At 49.1% G+C, this 20,262-nt stretch overlaps 1 protein-coding gene across 1 annotated transcript in view; it reads right to left on the bottom strand.

Annotated features, from left to right (window-relative positions):
* PDZRN4 (PDZ domain containing ring finger 4) overlaps positions 1–20,262 on the bottom strand; it is a 93,595-nt gene that overhangs the window by 15,655 nt on the left and 57,678 nt on the right. The window contains exons 3-4 of the mRNA XM_040978889.1: positions 18,519–18,621; positions 793–891 (exon numbers count right to left, since the gene is read on the bottom strand). Of these exons, the coding sequence (XP_040834823.1) occupies positions 793–891; positions 18,519–18,621 (202 nt within the window). The remainder of the gene's footprint in view (positions 1–792; positions 892–18,518; positions 18,622–20,262) is intronic.

The following is a 20,262-nucleotide window of genomic DNA, read 5'->3' as shown; positions in this document are numbered from 1 at the left end:
GCAGACACACATGGATATAAACATGTACATTTGAATACGTTTATATGCACACGAGGGATCGTCTGACGTTTGTGGAAAAGGCATACAAGGGAGAAATCAGGCATGGATCTCAAAAATGTTCACACCACAATAACAACTCAGGCTGCATTTTTCCACGACTCTGCAGTACTCTTGCATAGGTGTGTCTGCATGTAAACGCCATGTTTGTCTAAGTTGAAAAAGAGACATGCCTCCCCATTTCTGGCAAAATCATCTCGGGACAGTTTGAAACAGACATCTACAGTGGAAACTGTGGTTGCACATCTTTTACAGTCGTAATCACACAAGGCATCTCCCACTCCATGTTCCATCTCTCGAAAGTGACGCTGGGGTTGAATGAAACACGCCAACAGGCACTCCTTGCACACGCACATCTGCTCACCCTGTCACCACATTAAGAGATGCACTGGTGATTGCAAACGTGAGTTGAAAACAGCTTGCCACTCCTGTGATCCCCGCAGCTAACCAGAGACCGGCCCTGGAGGACCTCGGCTTCCCGCAGCTTCCTGCATCCTCAAGGGGATTCACGCAGACCTACAGTGTTGCCATCACCCCCTGCCAGGCTCGGATGCTGCGGTGGAAGCCACCACATTAAACAAGCTGACAATAATTACACGACTTGGGCAGCATAATTTACTTTCCTAATTGAAAGTGACAAGCATTGGAACAGCTCCAATTCTTCACCCCAGCCTCCGAGGCAGGACAACTTCCCTGCTCGTGAAGCGGCCCCGCCTTCCTGCACGCAGCTCTTACCTCGCTGACATAGATGCCCGCGTCGTCCTCGTCGTCCGTGCGGTAGCAGACCGTGAGGCCCAGCTTCTCCTGACTGCTAACACGGCACAGCTCCACCACCTGAGAACAACACGCAGGGCAGATCACCTCCGAGCGCCCCCCACAGCCAAACGCACAGCCCCCCAGGCCTGCTGGGGCCCTGGGGACCATCACACCACCCCAACTACTGAAGCCACCGAGTCAGTAGGCCTTCACTGTGTGTTGCTGGACACTCCAAACCGTGTTTTACATTTTCCACCATTAAGTTAGATACTCACATTTTTCAGTATCAAATTGCCCAACTCCCTAGAAATCACAGCATAATGGATCCATTGTGATGCTGGGGTCTATTGAATAACTGAGGATGTGAAAGTGGGGAGCAAAAGGTTTTTACAAATATTGAGACTTGCTGTTTCTGTATTTGCATTTTAATAAAATAAGTTCAGACAGAAAATGAGATGATGCTGGACTTGCTCATTCGTTCGTCTTCGGAGTCGGACAGAGCACGGTAACAAGCAAGGGCGCTGCGTGGGCCAGGCCGAGGCTGCCCATTACTGTGCAGCAGCCCTTGCCCTTGGAAAGAGATGGGTTCATCCAGCCTGAAGGGAAAGAGACCACGGCATAGGAGGCAGGGGCAATGATTCAAAGTGCGGCAGTAAATGAACGAGAAAATACATTTCCTGAAACACACGGCCAGGGGCTGGGGACGGCAGGCCTCAGGTAATGGATACTGAATCTGTTTCCTGATTTATGGGCAGCAAAACCACAGCACATTGCAGTGTTCCTCATTTGTATGTAATGAAATGCACCTGCACCTCGCTCAGAAGCAGATGAGTTCAGGAGACCCCCACATGAGGCCAAGACCAAAACACAAAGTGGAGCTCTAATCACAAATGAAGAATGCTCAGATGAGGAAGAAGTAGGGCTCAGGTGCACGTGAGGCCTGCCCTTCTTGCTTGGTCACCATCCTTACTGCACCATCCTGCTTCACCACCTTTCTCCAGCTGGTCACAGGATGTGTCTTCATCGAGTGTGAGGACGGGAGCTCGCTTTCACACCAGATTTCTAAGAGGCGACAAGGCAGTCATTTTGCCCCCCTCTTCAGGGTCAGTGTGAGTGTGTGTTTGTATAAAGATGATGAGGTTTGGTAACACAGAGCTAGGCTCCGTATATCCAGCTTCCAGTTCAGGTGCTGGGATGTCCAGCACCAAGATGATGGTATTAGGAGATGAACTTGGAGGAAGTGGTTAGGTCCCGAGTAGCGAGTCCTCATGAATGCCCTCAGAAAAGTGGCCCGACAGCCAGCAGGCCCTGTCCACCACGTGAGGACACAAGGAGGGACCACCCACGAGGTCCTAGGCAGACGGAGTGTGCCGGCACCTCGACCCTGCACACGTCAGCCTCAGCCGGTGTGAGAAGCAAGCTTCTGCAGGAGAAGCCATTCAGCTTCTCTCTCAACACCCAGCATGACTAAGACACAAAATATCCATTTGATTGTCTAGAGGCTCTAAAATAGTAACAGTACTTAACAGAGAAATTCACTCAACCCAGAACACCTTCCAGAACATTCTGCCCCAGTGGAAGACATCACTTCTCTTTCCATTGTGCATTTCAGTGAAGCCCTTGCCCTGAGACATCTCAGGTGTCGTATTATCTTATGGATTGTAATGTTTAGTATTTTTTCTAGTCAGGAAAAAAATTTTAAATCAAGGAGTACAGCATTCGGTCACTGCAAGACAATATCCATGAAAACATCAAAGCAAGTAAGTGGGAAGTAGAAAAACTTTAACCCCTACAAGCAAGGGAAAGCAGGTGATCCAGTGCAGTATCACCATGGCAGTCGTGGTAACACTTAGGACAAATGCCGGAGCTCTTGGAACACCCAAATCCCAATAAGAACAACACTGCAAGCCCACGCTGCCCTCTTTCCCAACTTCCCAACTCCAATGAGTTGCCACGATTGTCCAGGCCCAGCTTGGCAGCTTCCCACCACCAACTGTGCATTCCATGGAGAAGGTCTGAGGACCCATTCGGGGTAGATTTTAGGCTGTCATAAACAGAGCATCTGCAGCCACCCCCTGGTTGGAGAGAGAGAGAAAGAGAGAGACGGAGGAAGAAAGGGAGGGAGGGAGGAGAGAGGGTCCATTTTTCGCAAGGCAAATGCTTCAATTCATGCTCTCTACACAATTCCCTGATTCTTGCTCAGAATTCTTCCTTTCTCCTCTAGATCAGGTTTCTCTGTTGGTATTAGATTGTCCCCTTGCCCTACACACACACACACACACACACACACACACACACACACACACACACACACACACACACACACACACACACACACACACACACACACACACACATCCCCTTGGTGTAAGGCAAGGCAAACCCTGGAGGTGCTGATCAGCTGTCCGGTTCCTCCAGAGGTTCGAGGACCCCAAAAGCATTTCTGGAGTCTGAGAAGAGGGAAAAGAGTGACCTTGGTGCCTAGCAAGATGAGCACACTTCCACAGAGAGACACGTGCACCACGAGAAGGTGTCGAGGCAGGAAGCTGTTTGCCTGTCAGAAGACCTAAATGTAGTGTACGCATGGGAAGCTGAGAGTCCAGGTTCCGCTCAGAGGTCACGGTGCGGGAGGGTGGAGTCAGATGTGCTCTGCAGAGGGAAGGAAACCCTCAGACGTGCGATGGAGAGAGACAACCTTAGCAGGAGTCCAGGGGCAAGATGCATAAGTTGGGGGTCAAGAAGGCAGCTGAGGGGCTGCCAGCTCGCACAACACAAGGTAAGGGCATAAATGACAGTAGTGCCACTTCAGTCCCTACCCTGCATTGCTGTTATTGTCTTATTCTGGAGGAAAGCAGCCAGGCACCCAGAGAAGCACAGTTACCTGCTCCAAGTCACACAGCAAGTCAAGGGCAGAGCAGAGTGGCTGGGGCCACATCCTCGGGTTCCACTCACTGCTCTTTCTCTTTGCTCACATTCCAGCTTAGATGCTGTTGCTTGAATGCCACTGCACCCCCACGACCCCTGACCCTGGCACTCTCATTGAAGCAGAGCTCCTATATGCTTTATTTCAGCAATGCTTCATTGTTCTTTGTTTGGAAATTATGACCACCTACGTCCTGTCTTTTCTAATACAAATTTGCAATTTGTTCAGTTGCCTATTTTTCAAGCTCTGCTACCCCTTTAGTTACCCAAGCAGCTCTGTGGGCCGGCCATTATGATCTAGTATCAGTCTTATGGGAACAACAAAGAGACTCGGGTTGTGTGTGACTTCTTGCTTTTTACATCTCCAGTAGCAGAGGATGGTGGGCCTTTGGGCAGGCCCCCTCTGCACTTACTGGTTGCATAAACTGTTCCAGTGAGCCTGGCAGTAGAGTGCAATGGTCTCAAGTGTGAGCATTTTGCAAAATAATTGTCCTAGAGCAAGCAGAGTATGTTTGAAAAGTTTTGTAAATAGTAAATGTGACAGTCTCTTAATCTCTGCCAACAAGAAAAGTAATGAAAGGGTGACCTGCAAAAACAAAGCTGATTACCCAGGAACCATTCACTTGGAGTTTCTGTAGCATGTTCAGGGTGTGCTCATCACTTCCCTCCTGATGTGTCTTCTTAGCCCATCATGCATGCGGAACTGTTCTCAGCGGGGGAAACTGCCTGCGCACTCAACACTGAGCCAAATGTTCCCTGAAAGTTACGTCATTGGACCTCACAGAGCTCCGCTAGGTCGCACAGCACTCCTGCCCCATCCTGCATTCATTGCATGTCTTTCTGGAAACAAGAACTTGTATTCCAGTTGCAGCCCCACAGGTGGCATGTAACCTCGGTGTGAGCAAGGGAGTCCTGGATTGTCTGATCTGCTTCAAACCCACAAAATTGGGCCCAAAGCTTCTGTTGAAATTGGAGAGAAAGGAGTACATGCACTTCCTGTGGTACTTGGGCCTGCAGTCACATAGATCACAAGCCATTCTACTTTGTAGAATAGAAAGAACCTATGCAAGAATATACAAAAGAAGGGATAAAGGGCAAAGAATGGAGAAAGATTGAAAGTGTGCATTTCCATCCTCGGATGGTGTTACCATGCTGACAGTAGAGGGTGGCTCCCAGTTCCTGAAGCCTACAACACAAGTCTGCCTTTCCCCCTTAAGCATCTGCTTGGCTTCGTCTGTTTCCTGGATCACAGCCCCAATTGATTTGGGTTGATATTATGAATGCCAGCTAACAGACAAAGACATTCCGAGCTAGCCGTCAGAGATTGATATGAAGTAATGGGGAAGCTGTTCACCAAGTAAGAGGCTGAACTCAGGCTTTGCTTCTTCTGTAACCCCAAAGATTGTTTCTCCAGTCAGTACCTGCTTTTAGTCATTTCGGAGCTCTTTGTCTGGACTGAAACACATGGGCTGTGTTGAAGGATGCCCGTGTGGGAGGGCAGGCTGTGTGAGAAGCACCTGTTTATGTGGAGGGGCCAGGGTCAGTGTGACCCCCGACAAGGGTGTTAAGGGAAGGACAGCACTAGACAGGTGACCCAGGGCCAGTTTCCAGAGGGTGTTGTAACCAAGTCTAGGTCAGAGAAAGGAAGGGCAATCACACAAAATGCATAGCTTCTCATCTCAACCACCAAGAGTTCCCAAATTAACACTATTTAGCAAAAGCAAAGACTTATTTTGCTAGTATCCAATCTAGGCAGAAGCATAAATACACTTCATTTTCATATTAATTTCTTAGAAAAATAACATCATTACATTTTATTTCCTAGAAGTATCTGCAAGAGTATTTTAGATACACTAACTTCTCCACCATTTTTAAGTGGAAGACACACTTATGTTCTCTAATGTACTGTACAAACCAGGCCTGTTGACTTTTGTTCAGCTGCTCCCCACTCCCTTTTTTATTGCTATCATAACAGTACTGCCCCCCCCCCCTTTTTTTTTTAAGAGACTGGGCTGAACTGGATGCCATGAGCTCAACTCAGCTTTCCCATGTGGGTGGCAGGAACCCACTCACCAGAGTCATGCTCCCAGGGTCTGCACTGGGAGGAGGCTAAAGCTGGGAGCTAGGGATGGACAATAAATTGAGCTATTGCAATGTGTGTCTGGGCATTTTAACCATTTTAAATGCTTGTTCCTATTCTTTCTTTTTAATAAAAAGATTGTCTCTTTCTCAAAATGGGCCCAACTGGAAACTATAATGCTAAGGGAAATGAGCCAATCCCAAAAGGTTAGATACCACGTTTGCCTTAATTTAACCTGTAATTCTTTTTTTTTTTGAACCTGTAATTAATACTGTCTCAACCCATGTGTTTCAAAAAATTGAACTTGCATTATTTTTAACATTGTTTACTCAATACTATGTCAATTAATTCCATAACATTGTATATTGTTGCTGATGTTATGTTAGGGCTTTTAATTGATCGGGATTTTACTCTGTTGGCTCTACCTTCAGACCAGAGAAGTTCTCCCCAAGAAGCCGTTGAACTTATCTGGACAATAAGATGCTGGACTCTATGCTGGGTATATGCTTGCAATAAAGTAATCTCACCTGAACTTGCACTGTGGCTATACAACAAGGTGGAGGAATCCACCATGTGGGGAGGGTTATGAGAGGGGTGGGGGGACTCCCAGTACCTATAAAACTGTATCACATAATACAATGTTATTAACAATAAAAAAAAAAAGAAATCAGCAAGTCAAAGTGAGGCCCCCCATTGGTTGGCACACATCTTCATGGATAAGACAGCTGTGGTTGGTCCATGCTGAAGCCAGGAGCTTCATCTCGCTGTCCCACTTGAGTGGCAGGGGCCAAAACATTCAAACCATCCTCTGCTTCATTTCCAAGCCATTAGCAAGGCCCTTACTATTCCAAATGAAGTAATTCCGGCTCCTAGCCCTGGCAACTGGGGTACAAGGGAAGGTGTGTGTTTTGGGGCGGTGGAATTCCTCTGTGGGGACTAGTGAAGGACTCTGTATGCACAGGGGACACAGAGCAGGAGCAATGGGGCTGAGAGCCTCGCCTCTGCTGAAAGGCACAGCCAATCAGAGTGACGGGCAGAGAATTCTCTAGCATAGCAAGGCTTGGGCTGAGAAAAAAAAATATTCCTTTCATCATGTAGTGTCTGCAGAAGATTTAAAAAGAAGAGCAGACTGCACTTTGTATCAAAGCCCTATCCGTGCTCTGAGAGGCTCACACAGCTATTGTCATTTCAGCGAGACTCCCTCTCACCTGGTCCTGCTGTCTTTATTGGATCTCTAGTCTTGGCATTTGCAAGCTGTCTCCTCTTTGAATTACTGAAAATAACTTTTTCAAAAGGAGGTGTTAACAGTGTTTCTTTGATATTAGCCGTGTGCTTTCTGTAAAGTCAACAGCAGAGGAAGACGAGGCCACGCTGTATGCTGCCGTCCTGAGTGTCCTCCTTGGGTGTTTGTGAGCCACTTTCTGAGAGAAGAGCATCAGCTAAGAGGGCACAGTCTGCACTTTGGGATGCAGACCACATGTTCACCTGAGGTCGGTAGAGATGTCCACTCTGTGCTCATACAGGCTCAGAGAGAACAATTGTGGTATTGAGGTAAAATCTAATCCATGGGTGGGTCCATCCTGCTGGGGAGGCACCTGGGACTGAGCCACGGGGTTTGGGCAAAAGCCACAGTGTTGTCAGCATTGTTTCAACTAGTGCGAGAAGCATGCCATGGAGAGGCAACTTTTTGGAGCATTGGCAGCATGGCAAGGATCTGGCACAGCAGGTACGGCACTAGAATGGGGAGACAGGATAGGCCAGGGGGACAGGCAGAGCTATGGAGCCTGGGACTGCAAGCTTCATGTGGGCTTGCCAGGCCTGATGATCGCTGCAGGGGCACAGCTGAGTAGAAGGGGTGCATTTACTGTCAATTGGTGCCAACAGTTAATGAAAGATTCTGGGGTATGTTTTCTCCAGACTTTAGAAAAGTATAAGATTGTATTTTTGGATCTGAGAAACATTGAGAAATTTGTTCCGTAAGAGTAATTACTAAAAGATGCTCATTGTTCCTAGATTAATACACCCTGGTGTGCCAAAATACATTTCCCTGCAACTATCTTGTGGGCCATTGTAAGTGATGGGACAATCCGGAATTCACACGAGTAGTCTAGCTATGTCAGTTACAATCCCAAAGCACCCAAGAACTCACTGCAGGCCACAAATGCCAGGACTTTCCTTTGCTATTCCTTCTTTGGGCGAGCTGGCCTTTCCTAGTTGTTTTTAATGCAATCTACTGTGACACATGACATACACGTTACTGGGAGGCGTAAGAGGAAGATTAATGCACGAGTAATGGAAGTGAACGATTCTGTGCACAAGATGGACTTGGCTGCTCTCAGCCGGTTACTACTGGGCGAGGAAGCCAGGTTTCCTGACCAGGCAGCAGGAAACCTCATGACGTTTACAACCAGGTGGCAAACTACACGCCTCAAAAACAGACACTATCCAAAGGAGAAAGCTTATTTTACTGAAATGCTACAAGGCGCAGTTACAGTACTCCATGGCATAATTTTCTCAGTGTGATCACAGCTACTTGCTTGTCCTCACAGGATTTGTGATTAACACACACTGTGCTGTTTACCCCTGTCCTTATTTATCAACTGTTGTAGAAAAAGCAAAATAAATGAACTCAAGTTCAATAAGATTATTTAGCCTCTTGTGGGCTGGTGCAGTCGTGTAACCTGCTAATCCTCTACCTTCAAGTGACGGCATCCCATATGGATGCCCTTCCGTGTCCCCGCTGCTCCCCGTCTGATCCAGCACCCTGCTCATGGCCTGGGAAAGCAGTGGAGGAGCGCTCCAGTCCTTGGCCCTTGCACACATGTGGGAGACCTGGGAGAAGCTCCTGGTTCCTAGTTTTGTGACAGCTCAGTTCCGGCCACTGCAGCCATTTGGGAAGTAATGGAAGGCCACTCTGTTTCTTTATCATAAAGTATGCCTTTCAAATCAAATAAGTAAATCTTAAAAAGATAATTTATCCTCTCACAAGTCAATCTTCTCATCGTTCTAGATGATGTAAGCTGTCCAGCAACTGGCACACAGGCATGTAACCTTAACCACACTGATGTTTAAGAGGACTTTTAGTAGTAGTCTATGATATTTGGATTGACAAATCATCTGCTTAACTAAAATATCTTAACTTTAACTGATTCTTTTGTTTGCTTTTTTTTCCCATTACTCATGAGATTAATCTAATGACTTGTGGTCATTGGAAAATTAATTTCAAACCATCATGCAATCTGGCTTCCGGTTTGTACAAAACCAGGGACCATCAACACTAACCTGCACTACGCCAACATCTTCACCGCCACCTGACTGATGACACTGCAGCATTCTCAGCGCCACCCACCCCACTGCAACACGGCGACCCTCAAATCTGCAAGCTGTCTCTATGGGGGTGCCATGGCGGGCGTGGGGCACAGGGCGGCTGCCAGCAGGGTCATGACCATGGTGCAGTGCTCACCAGCGGGCAGCACGCACGCTCACGGATCCTCCTTCAAAAGGTGCATTACATATTCCTAAAGGGAATTACAAGTAGTGACCTCCGGCTGCTGCTGCGATGATGGCAATGACTTTCAACATAGTCTTCAATTTTGAACATTCTTCTCTATGAACATGCATTTACTTAGAATAAAAAATGTTTTTTTTTTCAAATACAAATATTAACCATGGGAAAAGACAAGCAGATGCTATATACGCAGAGAACTGTGCATATGTTTTTCACTTCCATTAGGTCGGTCGGTCTGTCTATCCATCTATATCTGTCTATCTATCTATCATCTATCTATCTACATTTATTTACTAGAAAACAAAGATCAAGTAAAAAGAAGAAATGCAATTTGACTGATTCAGTAGGGCAAGTCGAAACCAAACACAAGGAGTATGAGAAGAGTGGATAGCATGGTGGGCACTCCTCTCCTGGCATGAGCAACACAGAAACCACGGAACAAAACAGGACAGGACAGGACAGGACAGGACTGACAGGACAGGACAGGACAGACAGGACAGGACAGGACAGGACAGACAGGACAGGACAGGACAGACAGGACAGGACAGGACAGACAGGACAGGACAGGACAGGACAGGTCAGGACAGGACAGGACAGAACAGGACAGGACAGGACAGACAGGACAGAGCAGGACAGAACAGGACAGAACAGGACAGAACAAGACAGAAGACGACTCCACTTTCATTTAAAGAAGAGGCCCGCTAGCCCTGACTGCTGCTTTCACGTGCAGCACTCAGCACCAGCCCACTGCCTGCCATTCTGCCCCAGGACCAAGCTCTGCACAGCAGGGCAGGGGTGGTCTCCCTCCCCCAGGTGTGGGAACGGTTTCTCCATTGCACCACATTCAGGTTTGGGTCTGGAGGTCTTCAGCGTTACTTCTGACTCTCCAACTCTGGCCTTTTACAGATCACTGCCTGTAAGGTGGGTCTCCTTTTCTTCTTCCTCTGATGTTGCTCTCATCCAGGTCACATTATCTGTAGACCACTACCATTCACCTGAAAGCCCCTGGTTCACATCAGCCATGCTGGAAGGCAGTGGGCTTGGCTCTTACTGATATCCGTGCTCAGTCCTAACCTGCTGACACCCGAGGCTCCCTGCTGTGACCCGACCAGCATCTCCGATGCCTCTCATACTACTGCGCTGAAGACGTTACAAACAGGCCATGCTGGAATATAGATTTCTTCCCCATTTTTAGCTGTACACTCCACCTCCTTAAAAATGTATGCTATCTCATTAAGCATCGCAAAGGAAACTCCACCCGTGCCCAGTGATCTAATGCACCATGAACTTGTGGAGTCTCACTTCTGACCACTGCATCCCCATAAGCAGAGCACACCCAGCGCCCCTGCTGAACAAGTGCCCAGACGGCTCAAGGCAGTGTGCTTGCTGGCTTTCTAGAAGGCCAGAGATTGACAGGACCTCCTTATGAGAGTGAGCAGAGAAACAACCCAGGAAGCTATTCCAGGGAACCTTTCCCACTTTAGCAGTGGCCCTGCTCATCTGTGGCAAGAATTTCGATGGAAAATCATTGGGCATCCACCTTTGAACTTTGCGTATTCTAACACTAAAAGTCCAAGATTAATATTAAAATATGAAAGGGAAATCATCTTCCCCTCACTTCATAATGTATAAAAGCCTTCCCCAGGGCCTGGCTCTGTGGCTCACTGGCTAAAATTCTCACATTGCAAGCACCGGGATCCTAGATGGGTATCAGTTTATGTCTTGGCTGCTCAACTTCCATTCTAGTTCTCTGTTTGTGGCCTGGGAAAGCAATCCAGGATGACCCAAAGCCTTGGGACCCTGCACCCGTATGGGAGACTCAGAAGAAGCTCCTGGCTTTGGATCAGTCACCTGTGGAGTGAACCAGCAGATGGAAGATCTTTCTGTCTCTCCTTTTCTCTGTAAATCTGCCTTTCCAATTTAAAAAACATAAGCTTTCCCTGACCTAGCTGAATTCCCAGGACCCCGAGTTCGCCAGGGATGCACTCAATGGACAGTATCATTGCTGGCACAGTGCCTTGAGTATGGTAACTTCTGCAAAGGAGCTCATGGGTCTATTTCTACCTTTTATTCAATTCTACACACTTCTGAAGTGCCTGCATATGGCACAACTAAGGCAGGAGGACAGGGTATGGCTTTCACAAGGGAACACAACTACAAAATGGAGGCACTACATACCAGGCAGTTTAACACAAAAGGATTTTCAGTGAGCACTAAACATAGTGGCAAATAAATTTTGCCTTCAGACTCTTCAAGTAAACCTTCTGTGGATTAAAGATTAAAGTCTTTCTTGAAATTTATAATGCAGCCAGGAACTACATGTTAGGTGGACAGATTTAGGAAAGATTTCTTAAACTAGACGTAAATGTCATTAATCAAAAGGAAACATTAATAAATAGATAAATATTAAAGATTTCTGTTTGTAAAAGACGCCATAACAGTATCAAAGAGACAAGTCACAAACTAAGAAATCCTGACAGCACAAAGAATTGATTGTATATCTAAAGAACACAAGAATATCAATAAATAAAAGTCCAGTTAGTTAAATAAGCAATGAAACAAATGAAATGGCATTACAAAGAAGAAACTTGAACAGGCCCAAAAACACAAGCGAATGTGCTTAACCTTGCTAATCCTCAGAGACTAGAGGCTCAAACCACAGTGCACTGTCATTTGAAATTAGCGGAGGAAGTTCAAAGCCTGGAAATGGTGTCTAGAGCTTCTGCAAGCGGTGGGATGAGGGAGCATTGCACAGGCAAGCGGAGACTTCTGCACAACCACATTTACTGCAGCACTATCCGTAGCAGCTAGGAAACAAGAACAACCTAAGCGTGTGTGAAAACACAGTACACCCATGCATGGAGTGTTACACAACCGTGAAAAGGACAGGGTCTGGTCAGCGGCAGCAACACCACGGGTGGACTAGGAAGTCATGATGGTGAGTGAGCCGAGGCAGGACAGAAAGACAAGTATCACCCGATCTTACTCATATGCGGCTTCTAAAAAATATAATGTTCTCTTAAAAGGCAGAACTGAAATTGCTGTCCCAACAGCTGGGTCAGGACCTGGAAAGGGTGGGACGGGAGAAGGTTGTCCCAGGAGTTCTAAGTTATACCTGCATAGGAGTGGCGTGTTCCTGCACTCCACTGACGGCAAAGACAGATCATTAACATTTATTTTCTCTAAGCCAAAATCAACAGAGTTGGAATATTTGGATATTTTCCCAAATATTTTATAATATTCTTACTATAAACAAATGTTAAACACTTGGAAAGATAAATGTACTTACCATGATAGGATCTCACACTGTGTATACATGTCATAAAACATCAAACAGTATCTCATAAAAACAGACTTTCTATTAAATGTTATTAATAGGAACACTTCACAAAACCCACATCACCTTTAAGAATTCCAATATTCCTTTCAGAAACAATGCTATAAGGTGGCAGAAAAAACCTAAAGTAGAATTATTTTTTAAAAGTTAAAAAAAAAAAACCCAAGTGTTGTATTTAAATGCTTTTCAAGTTGCTATGTTCTGCATTCTCCTTTTCAAATTGGCGAGTGTATTTAAGTCAGTCTGCTTTGGACAAAGAAAGCCTGATCTGAAGTCAGAGGCAGTAACATGGAAAAGGGCACCCCTGGGTACCAACTGGAGCAAGACAGTACTAGACTGGCTCCGTGATGGGTAGTGCGAGAGTGCCCCCTCACATGGTGAGTGAGCGAAATGCTCAAATACTTGCAATGGTTTGTACTGATGCGATCATGCGTTTGCATCATGTAGTTTATGTGGCTTGCATGGATGTTGATTCTGACTCCCCCCTCCCCACTCAATAACCACAGAACACACCATGTGCAGATGCTAGAATTGAAGTCAGAGGAACATTCCAGAGATGGACTACAGGGCAGAAGGGTTACGACACCTCTTGGGGCAGTCACACTCTGGGCTGGCTGGCACTTCTAGCTTCCCGCTAAAGGGCAACCTGGGAGGCAGCAAGCGGTGGCTGGAGTTACACAATGCTCACTTGAGAGTCCCGACTGAGCGCTGGGCTCCTGGCTGTGACACAGGCTAGTACTAGCTACTGCAGGCATCGAGGAGTAGACAGCAGAGGGAGCGAGAGCCATGGAGCTAGAATTGGGACCAGCCTTGATCTGGCTTCCTTCACTGCACTGCCTCTGAAGAGGACATTGGAACTCCTACACGCAACGTGGGTTATCCTGGAGAAGATGGAGCTCTCCCCTCCGCTTTGACAGGATTCTATATGCAAATATTCATTTCAAAGAATTCTTTAAAAAAGAAATCCAGGCACGGGCTGGGTTTCAGAGCTGCTTTTGGAGCCACAGAACCATCCTTACAGCCTGTCCTGCCGTGAACCACCAGCACACGGGGAATTCAGAGCCTGTGAGTACTCCGTCCTCAACCACGTGCCATTTTCTGCCTCCTCTGCTATCTACCACAACAGTGGGTCCATCGTGGTGCCTGTGTGAGTCAGGCATCAGAGCAAAGCATGTTCCTCCAACAGGCTCACCCCTGGGAACGTGAGAGGTGGCCATCAGGGAGGGGTTCTCTGCCCACCATGGGGGGCCAATATGATGCTCAGTGCTCCCAGGAGACCACAGGCTGGATTCTGGGCATGCCAATTTACACCATGTAGAAGAATCTAGGATTTTATAACATGAAGACTGGGACAGAGGAGTTTCCATGGAAACCATTAACTTTGTAGTTCATCTCCTACCTCCACTTTTTTTTTTTTAAATAACCATTTTGGTCCTCTCCTTAGAGGTGCTTCACTGAAACAGAGTAGCACTAGAACTAAAACCCCTGGCCTGCTGGGGGGGCTGAACAGGTGGAGTCAACTCAGGGAGCCCCAGGCTCCCCCACCAGGCTCCCCCACCAGGCTCCCCTACCCCCGGCTCCCCCCAACCCTAGGCTCCCCCCACCCCAGGCTCCCCCCACCCCAGGCTCCCCCCAACCCCAGGCTCCCCCCAACCCAGGCTCCCCTCAACCCTAGGCTCCCCCCAACCCCAGGCTCCCCCCACCCCAGGCTCCCCCCACCCCAGCCCTGCAGTGTAAAGCAGGAGCGTGCTCTTCTGCAGGGCTATGGAATCCACACTGAGTTGCCCCTGGGCCTCTCTGGCACCCACCACGAGGTAAGCGACAGGACTCAGACAGCAGCTAAGCCCCTCGTCCCTGACAGGCACACACCAGGGCAGCGGTAGTCAGCCTGTGCCTTGGCCACCAGAGTCACTTAAGCAACTATGACACTGATCTAGCTAGCAGTCATTTTTGTGCCTTTTAAACCCACGTGTACTGATGCGCTGTAGGGACAAGAAAAGATACACTAACATCCTCACCCACGTGCTGCACCCCGCCCGAGCCGACCAGCTCCGGGAGAAGCACTTCTCAACCTGCACAGTGCAAGGGCTTGCCTGCGCTCTGTGTAAGGAGGCTGATCAACATGCAGAAAGCTCAGTCCTGAGATTTCCAGCGAACACGCTCTTGGTGCTCCCACACACCTGTCCCAGCCCTTCTCACCGATTCAGACCAATCCCAGAAACTTCTTTTTCCTCCCAATCTCATGACAATGAGCATGCAGACACCAGGGATATGCAAAAAGGTCATGGGAAACACATATCTCAGAAAGCAGATTATGCATGGATTCCAAGCAAGCACACACACAAGTTCGTCTTCATTTCCTCCCAGCCTTTACAGGGTCCCTCTGTTCTGCCACTTAGCATCATCTCTTGGTGTCCACGGTTTCAAGCCACACTCTACGGATGACAATGCGGAAGGCCCAGCAAAACTGCTCCTACCATCCTCAAACTTGCTTCATGGAATATTTCAAATGACCGAAATTCTGCACAGAGGTGGTCACTGGCCCCCCCGTCGGCACTGAGTCTTGTTAATGGCAACAGCTGCACCACGGGCCACATCTTCCTTACACTCCAGCAGTGGCACTCACATGTTTGAGAAACACAGAGCGTTTTGGCCAACTCCTAACAAAGACTTTGCCTCGAAATTATTTCCGCAAGAGGTTGGATTTGAGATGTGCCTGTCGCTTGTTAATGGCTTCTGATGATTTATTCCAACCTTTAGCTGACTCCAAGGAAGAAAAAAAAAATGAGCCAAGTTGAACACCGCAAGCAGCTCCTTCCCTATGTTCCCCAGCCGCACGGAGCACAGGCTCCCGGATGGGTGCATGGCTTCAACCTCCATGCTTTGCTCTTTACTCTAAAAACTAAAATTAAAGACATCCATCATTTTTAATTAGAGCAAAAAAAAAAAGGCCCATCATATTTTGTTTTTAAAGAGAACAAAACTCCAGCTTTGAGTCTTTTAACACAGACCGGTCCTTTGAGAACTCCAAAGCACTGCTGGGAAACTGCAAACCAGGCAAGTATTTTTCTTTGGCAAAGTGGGTGATAGGTCATGGTGCGACATGGATGCCACAGCTGCTTAGAGGTCTTGGAGCTGCCGGACATTCGCCTCTGCCTAGCATGGCCCTGGAGGGAGTTCTTACAGGGAGCCAAGGCAGTAAACCGCATGCTAAGAAGACCCTAAACATGTATTTACAAGATAGTCAGATCGGTTTTGGTCTATTGGGTCAATAATCCAAGTGCAAACAGTCCCTACATATGTTTTCACAAGATAGTCAGATCAGTCTTGGATCACTGGGTCGGTGGCAAGCAGACCCACGGGCCATAGCTTCCCCGAGTTCACAAATGCAGCCTGTCTGTAGGTCAGCCCGCGGCACAGGGCACTCACTACTCCTGTCCCCTGGATGCAGCAAACCGGGCTTCATCAGATGAAAATGCAATAGCACAAGTGGTATAAAAAGTTGCAACTCGAGGAACACAACCATGGGGATGGAACCAGCAGCTCCACGCAGGGCCTGACACCATCCTTCGCAACTGTGCCTTGCCAAGTCCAGCCCTCTGCCCCTTTCCACCTGCCTGCCCTGACGGCCTCCTTCAGCAGCCACCGCCAACCTGTTAGGAGTCACAACAGGGCCCTGCTCTGTTCCCAAAGTGCCTCTAGGTACTTCCTGTCTTACACAGTGTTTGTCCCTGGCCGCACGGTCAGCCTCCCTGCTCCTGGCCCAGGCTCTTTGCAGTCACGTCTTCGGGAGAGTTCCCATGTGGCAGAGTTTCTGGCTTTCCTTAGGGGATCCCCCTGACCCTGCTGGCAGCAGTAGCCCCCACAGCAGGACTTTCCTCCTCCCTCCCAATCTCCTGACTCCCAGTTAGCACTCACCACCATCTTCAGGGATCTCTCCCTCCGCAGAAGGTGAGCCCCACTGTGGCAGGTGCATCATGAAATATTTCTGGTGCAAATGGACGAAGGCCCATGGGAATGCAGCATCACCCTCCTGCCTGCTGCTCTGGCTCATGCTTAGGTCGAGGGGGAAAAGCGTGTTTCTCCAGGCTACAGGCATGTTCCAAGATTCTGCAGGTGGCAAATTCTGGTCCCTGCTGAGAATGCCTGCCTGTGTCCTCCCCGTCTCTGAGACCAGGGTCAACTCAACTGGCAGAGAGCCAGCAAAGGTGTGAGACACGTGCCTTCCCCCAACATGGTATACTGTGCTAACTGCTCTGATGGCACAGCTAGAAGCCCAATCTGATGGTGCCAGGAGGGATGGTGTGTGCCACACTCTGTGTGTGTTGCGTCACTGCAATACCCTGAGGAGCCCTGATAGAGTCATTAGAAGACCTCAAATCTGGTAAACTGTCTTTGTGGGTGGGGGCAGGGCCCAGGCCTTCCCAACCCCTCCCAGGTCTCAGACGTATAAGAATTCTTAGGGACAAAGGCACCTGTGGCAACAGAACCATGGCTGACAGCAAGTAAGTGAATGTGATGCCACAAGCACCTGACGCCACGGGCTGAGGAGTGGGGCAGTCATCACCCTGATGCTGAGACCTGCTAAGCATGCCACTGGTCCAAGAGGAGGGCGTGGCTCTGCTCCAGTGGAGGGCGTGGCTCTGCTCCAGTGAGCTCCTGGGAAGCCAGCAGCTCTATGTGCATTGTAATGTTTCCAGGACATGCTGGTTAGACTGCCAACCTTGTAAACCACCACACATCTCCCTCCCAGGTCCTTGCTCAGCCCACAGGCTTATCTTAATAAGGCTCTGAAGCCAAAGCTAAATGAAAAGCTGAATCGATCTGGATAATTCCAAGTACTCATTAACACAGAAAGAGTTTAATCCTGAACTACTTGGGTAAACGACTGAACTTGGTTATCTGTTTTTGCATGAGGGATATGTTGACATAGGCCAACTTGGGTGCAGGTTCCCACACATCCTCCTGTTACATGGCAGGACTCTGGCGCTCGCCAGCAGCGAGTTCTTTGGGCGGAGGTGGTGCATGCCTGCTCTCTGGCCGTAGGTAAGCTGTGCCTTGCCGAGTGAGCCTGGCTTGCTTTTCAGCGCTCCTAAGGGAAGAGGCCTCAGGATTCCCCAGCTGGAACATGGGGAAGACTCTTGCTCAAGGCCCACATCACTTTCTGAAGTGCTCAAAGGGCAGGTGACCCTGGACGTTCTGTCCACTGACCACAGCCTACTCACAGCAGGTTTACTCGCCCCAGACAATCACAAGAGTGAAAACTTGGCAAGGCCAGAGGCAGGAATCTGGAGTCTCTGGGCTCTGCCACAGGGGGGAGCGGTCACTGGGACCACTGCTGGCTGCTGTCCCAAGTGTGTGAGCCAGTTGCTGGGATGAAACGGAGCAGTCAGGACTTGAACTAATGTCTCTATGGAATCTAGGCAGTGGCCTAACCCACAGCACCACAAAGCTAGCCCCAAGCCCACTCCGGAGAGCGCAAACACAAATGCAGAGAACGCTGGCTGTGTGAAGGAGAGTATATCCAAAATAACAAACGAATTTGCCAGTTAACAGCAACACAACCAACAAATGGAAAGAATACAATTTTGCTATTAACTATGATTTTGCTTCACACTCTTCTACTTGGGATACTGCTGAGAGGAGAGGAAGTGGAGACACGGTGCCGATTATTTCCAAGCGTGCAGTATAGAGGTATTTTCCTGCAGGCCTACAGCACTGGAGTGACACAGTTAGCAGCTGTATTTGCTGAAGAGACCTCACCCCAGCCAGGTCGCAGCCAGGCTGCTTCCCCAGCCCCAAATCCGCTTCTCTGCTGTGTGAACGTACCACACTTGATTTGGCGGAGCAGAGCTTACCTCACACTCCAAGTCCTCCGTGCGGTCGGCATCGGCGGGCAGGCTGCACAGGCACTCGTGGTCCCCACAGCATCCATGCTCCAGCGGATGCAGAGACTGGCAGCTGAGGGCACAAAGCAGGAAGGCAGCCTGTGGTCAGAGGCAGGCGTCCCAGACAAAACCTCATCCCAGAATTGCCCTCCTGCCTGTCTCTTGCCACGGATGATGACCTGTCATGATGACCTAAGAGGTCAGGCCTTTCAGGGAGGAACGGCTGTGTAGCACACGGTCCTGCTGCCTCCCACTCAGCCCTCCGTGGGCTGCTGCGGTGGGAGCCAAGGCCAGAGCCACCATCTCAGAGGAGGCCCTTCCGTGTCTTCCAGGCTCAGGCAGGGTCTCTACAGCTGCAACAATGGGAAGCTACAATAAAGCTTGCCAAATTCAAAACCCATGCTGGCTGGTTTTCTAGTTATATTCCAAAACACACATTTACAGGTTGCAAAATGAATTCGTGCTCCCCACACAGGGAAACCTTGACTACTAACACCTGAGCCGGTCCTGCAGAGGCCACGGCCTCCGCCCATTGTGGGTGTTCTATCAGGGTGTGTGTGTGGGACCCGCTACAAGGCATGCCTTGTCTATCCAGTAACCATTTACTGAGGGTACAACATATGCCAGGCCTTACACCAAGTGCTGGGGACATCCTGGCACACAAAATCCCATTCTTGTCCTGTGAACTATGGAAAACCATGCTGTGCAAATTGAAATGCATTATGGAAGGTGTGCGAGGACAGGGCACGGGTGAACCTGCTGTGACCCAGTGACCTCATCTCTAAGTGAGAGTGCATGCTTGGGAAGGAAGAGGCACACCTGTTCAAGCACTGGGGCCTGGGGCACAGGCCCTTCACCCTGCCACCTGCTGTGTGACCATGGCCATGTTCTTTGACATCTTGTCCCTCTCCTGTGATGAGACAGGAAAGACCCACAAGTACACAACCTTGTCACATCACTGTGTGAACTCAAGGGAGCAATGTGCGTCCAACACCCAACTTATGTCCAACAACGTGCTGGGCTCTCCCAGAGAAGTTGGTGATCCTCACATTCAGGAATATTCCGCACCTGCCTGTCCCTTTCTTCTCCATCTCTGCCACCAGAGCAGCAACTCAGAGGCACAGGCTTCATTCCGTTCCTCACTTGCCCAGGGTGAAGTTCTAGGGCCCGACTCCCTGCATCTGTGCCGCATCACAGGCAGTGATGGATGAGACAAGCTGAGCCCGTGCTTGCCTGAGACTGGATGTCTCAAGGCATGGCACCTGAAACCTGGAAGTGCATTAGAAGCTACTGCCTGGGGGAGACAGCTCTCAGGCCTGGGCTCTGCTATAAAATTCTCAAGTCCCTGGGCGATTCTCACAGAAGCCCCTGCTGGTGCGAGCAGGTCTGAGCTCTACCAGGTGCAGCCCAGATTGGAGGAGGCAGTGAACACGTGGCCTCAAGAGACCCGGCTTTTATGAATCGATGCTCAGTGGTATTTGAGCATCTACAGGGAAGCTCCCAGAACAAAACGCACCCAGCAGCACACGGCTGCCATGCCACACACACAGCCCGTCAGCACAGAGCCTCTGTGGGTGTGTACCTCCCATGGAACACCAGCACACACCCTTCCCCATGGCTGCTCTCCAGCTGCTCTTCCTCCCTGGCAGCCAGTCCCTGTGCGTACACCTCCACACGCTGGGTAATAACCGTCTCTAGAGAGCTGTAGTTTAAC

This window comes from Ochotona curzoniae, unplaced genomic scaffold, assembly GCF_017591425.1.
Source record: "Ochotona curzoniae isolate NIBS_2020 unplaced genomic scaffold, NIBS_Ocur_1.0 contig_2927, whole genome shotgun sequence".
In the NCBI taxonomy this organism is placed as follows: domain Eukaryota; kingdom Metazoa; phylum Chordata; class Mammalia; order Lagomorpha; family Ochotonidae; genus Ochotona; species Ochotona curzoniae.
This window is presented reverse-complemented; position numbering and strand designations above follow the sequence as displayed.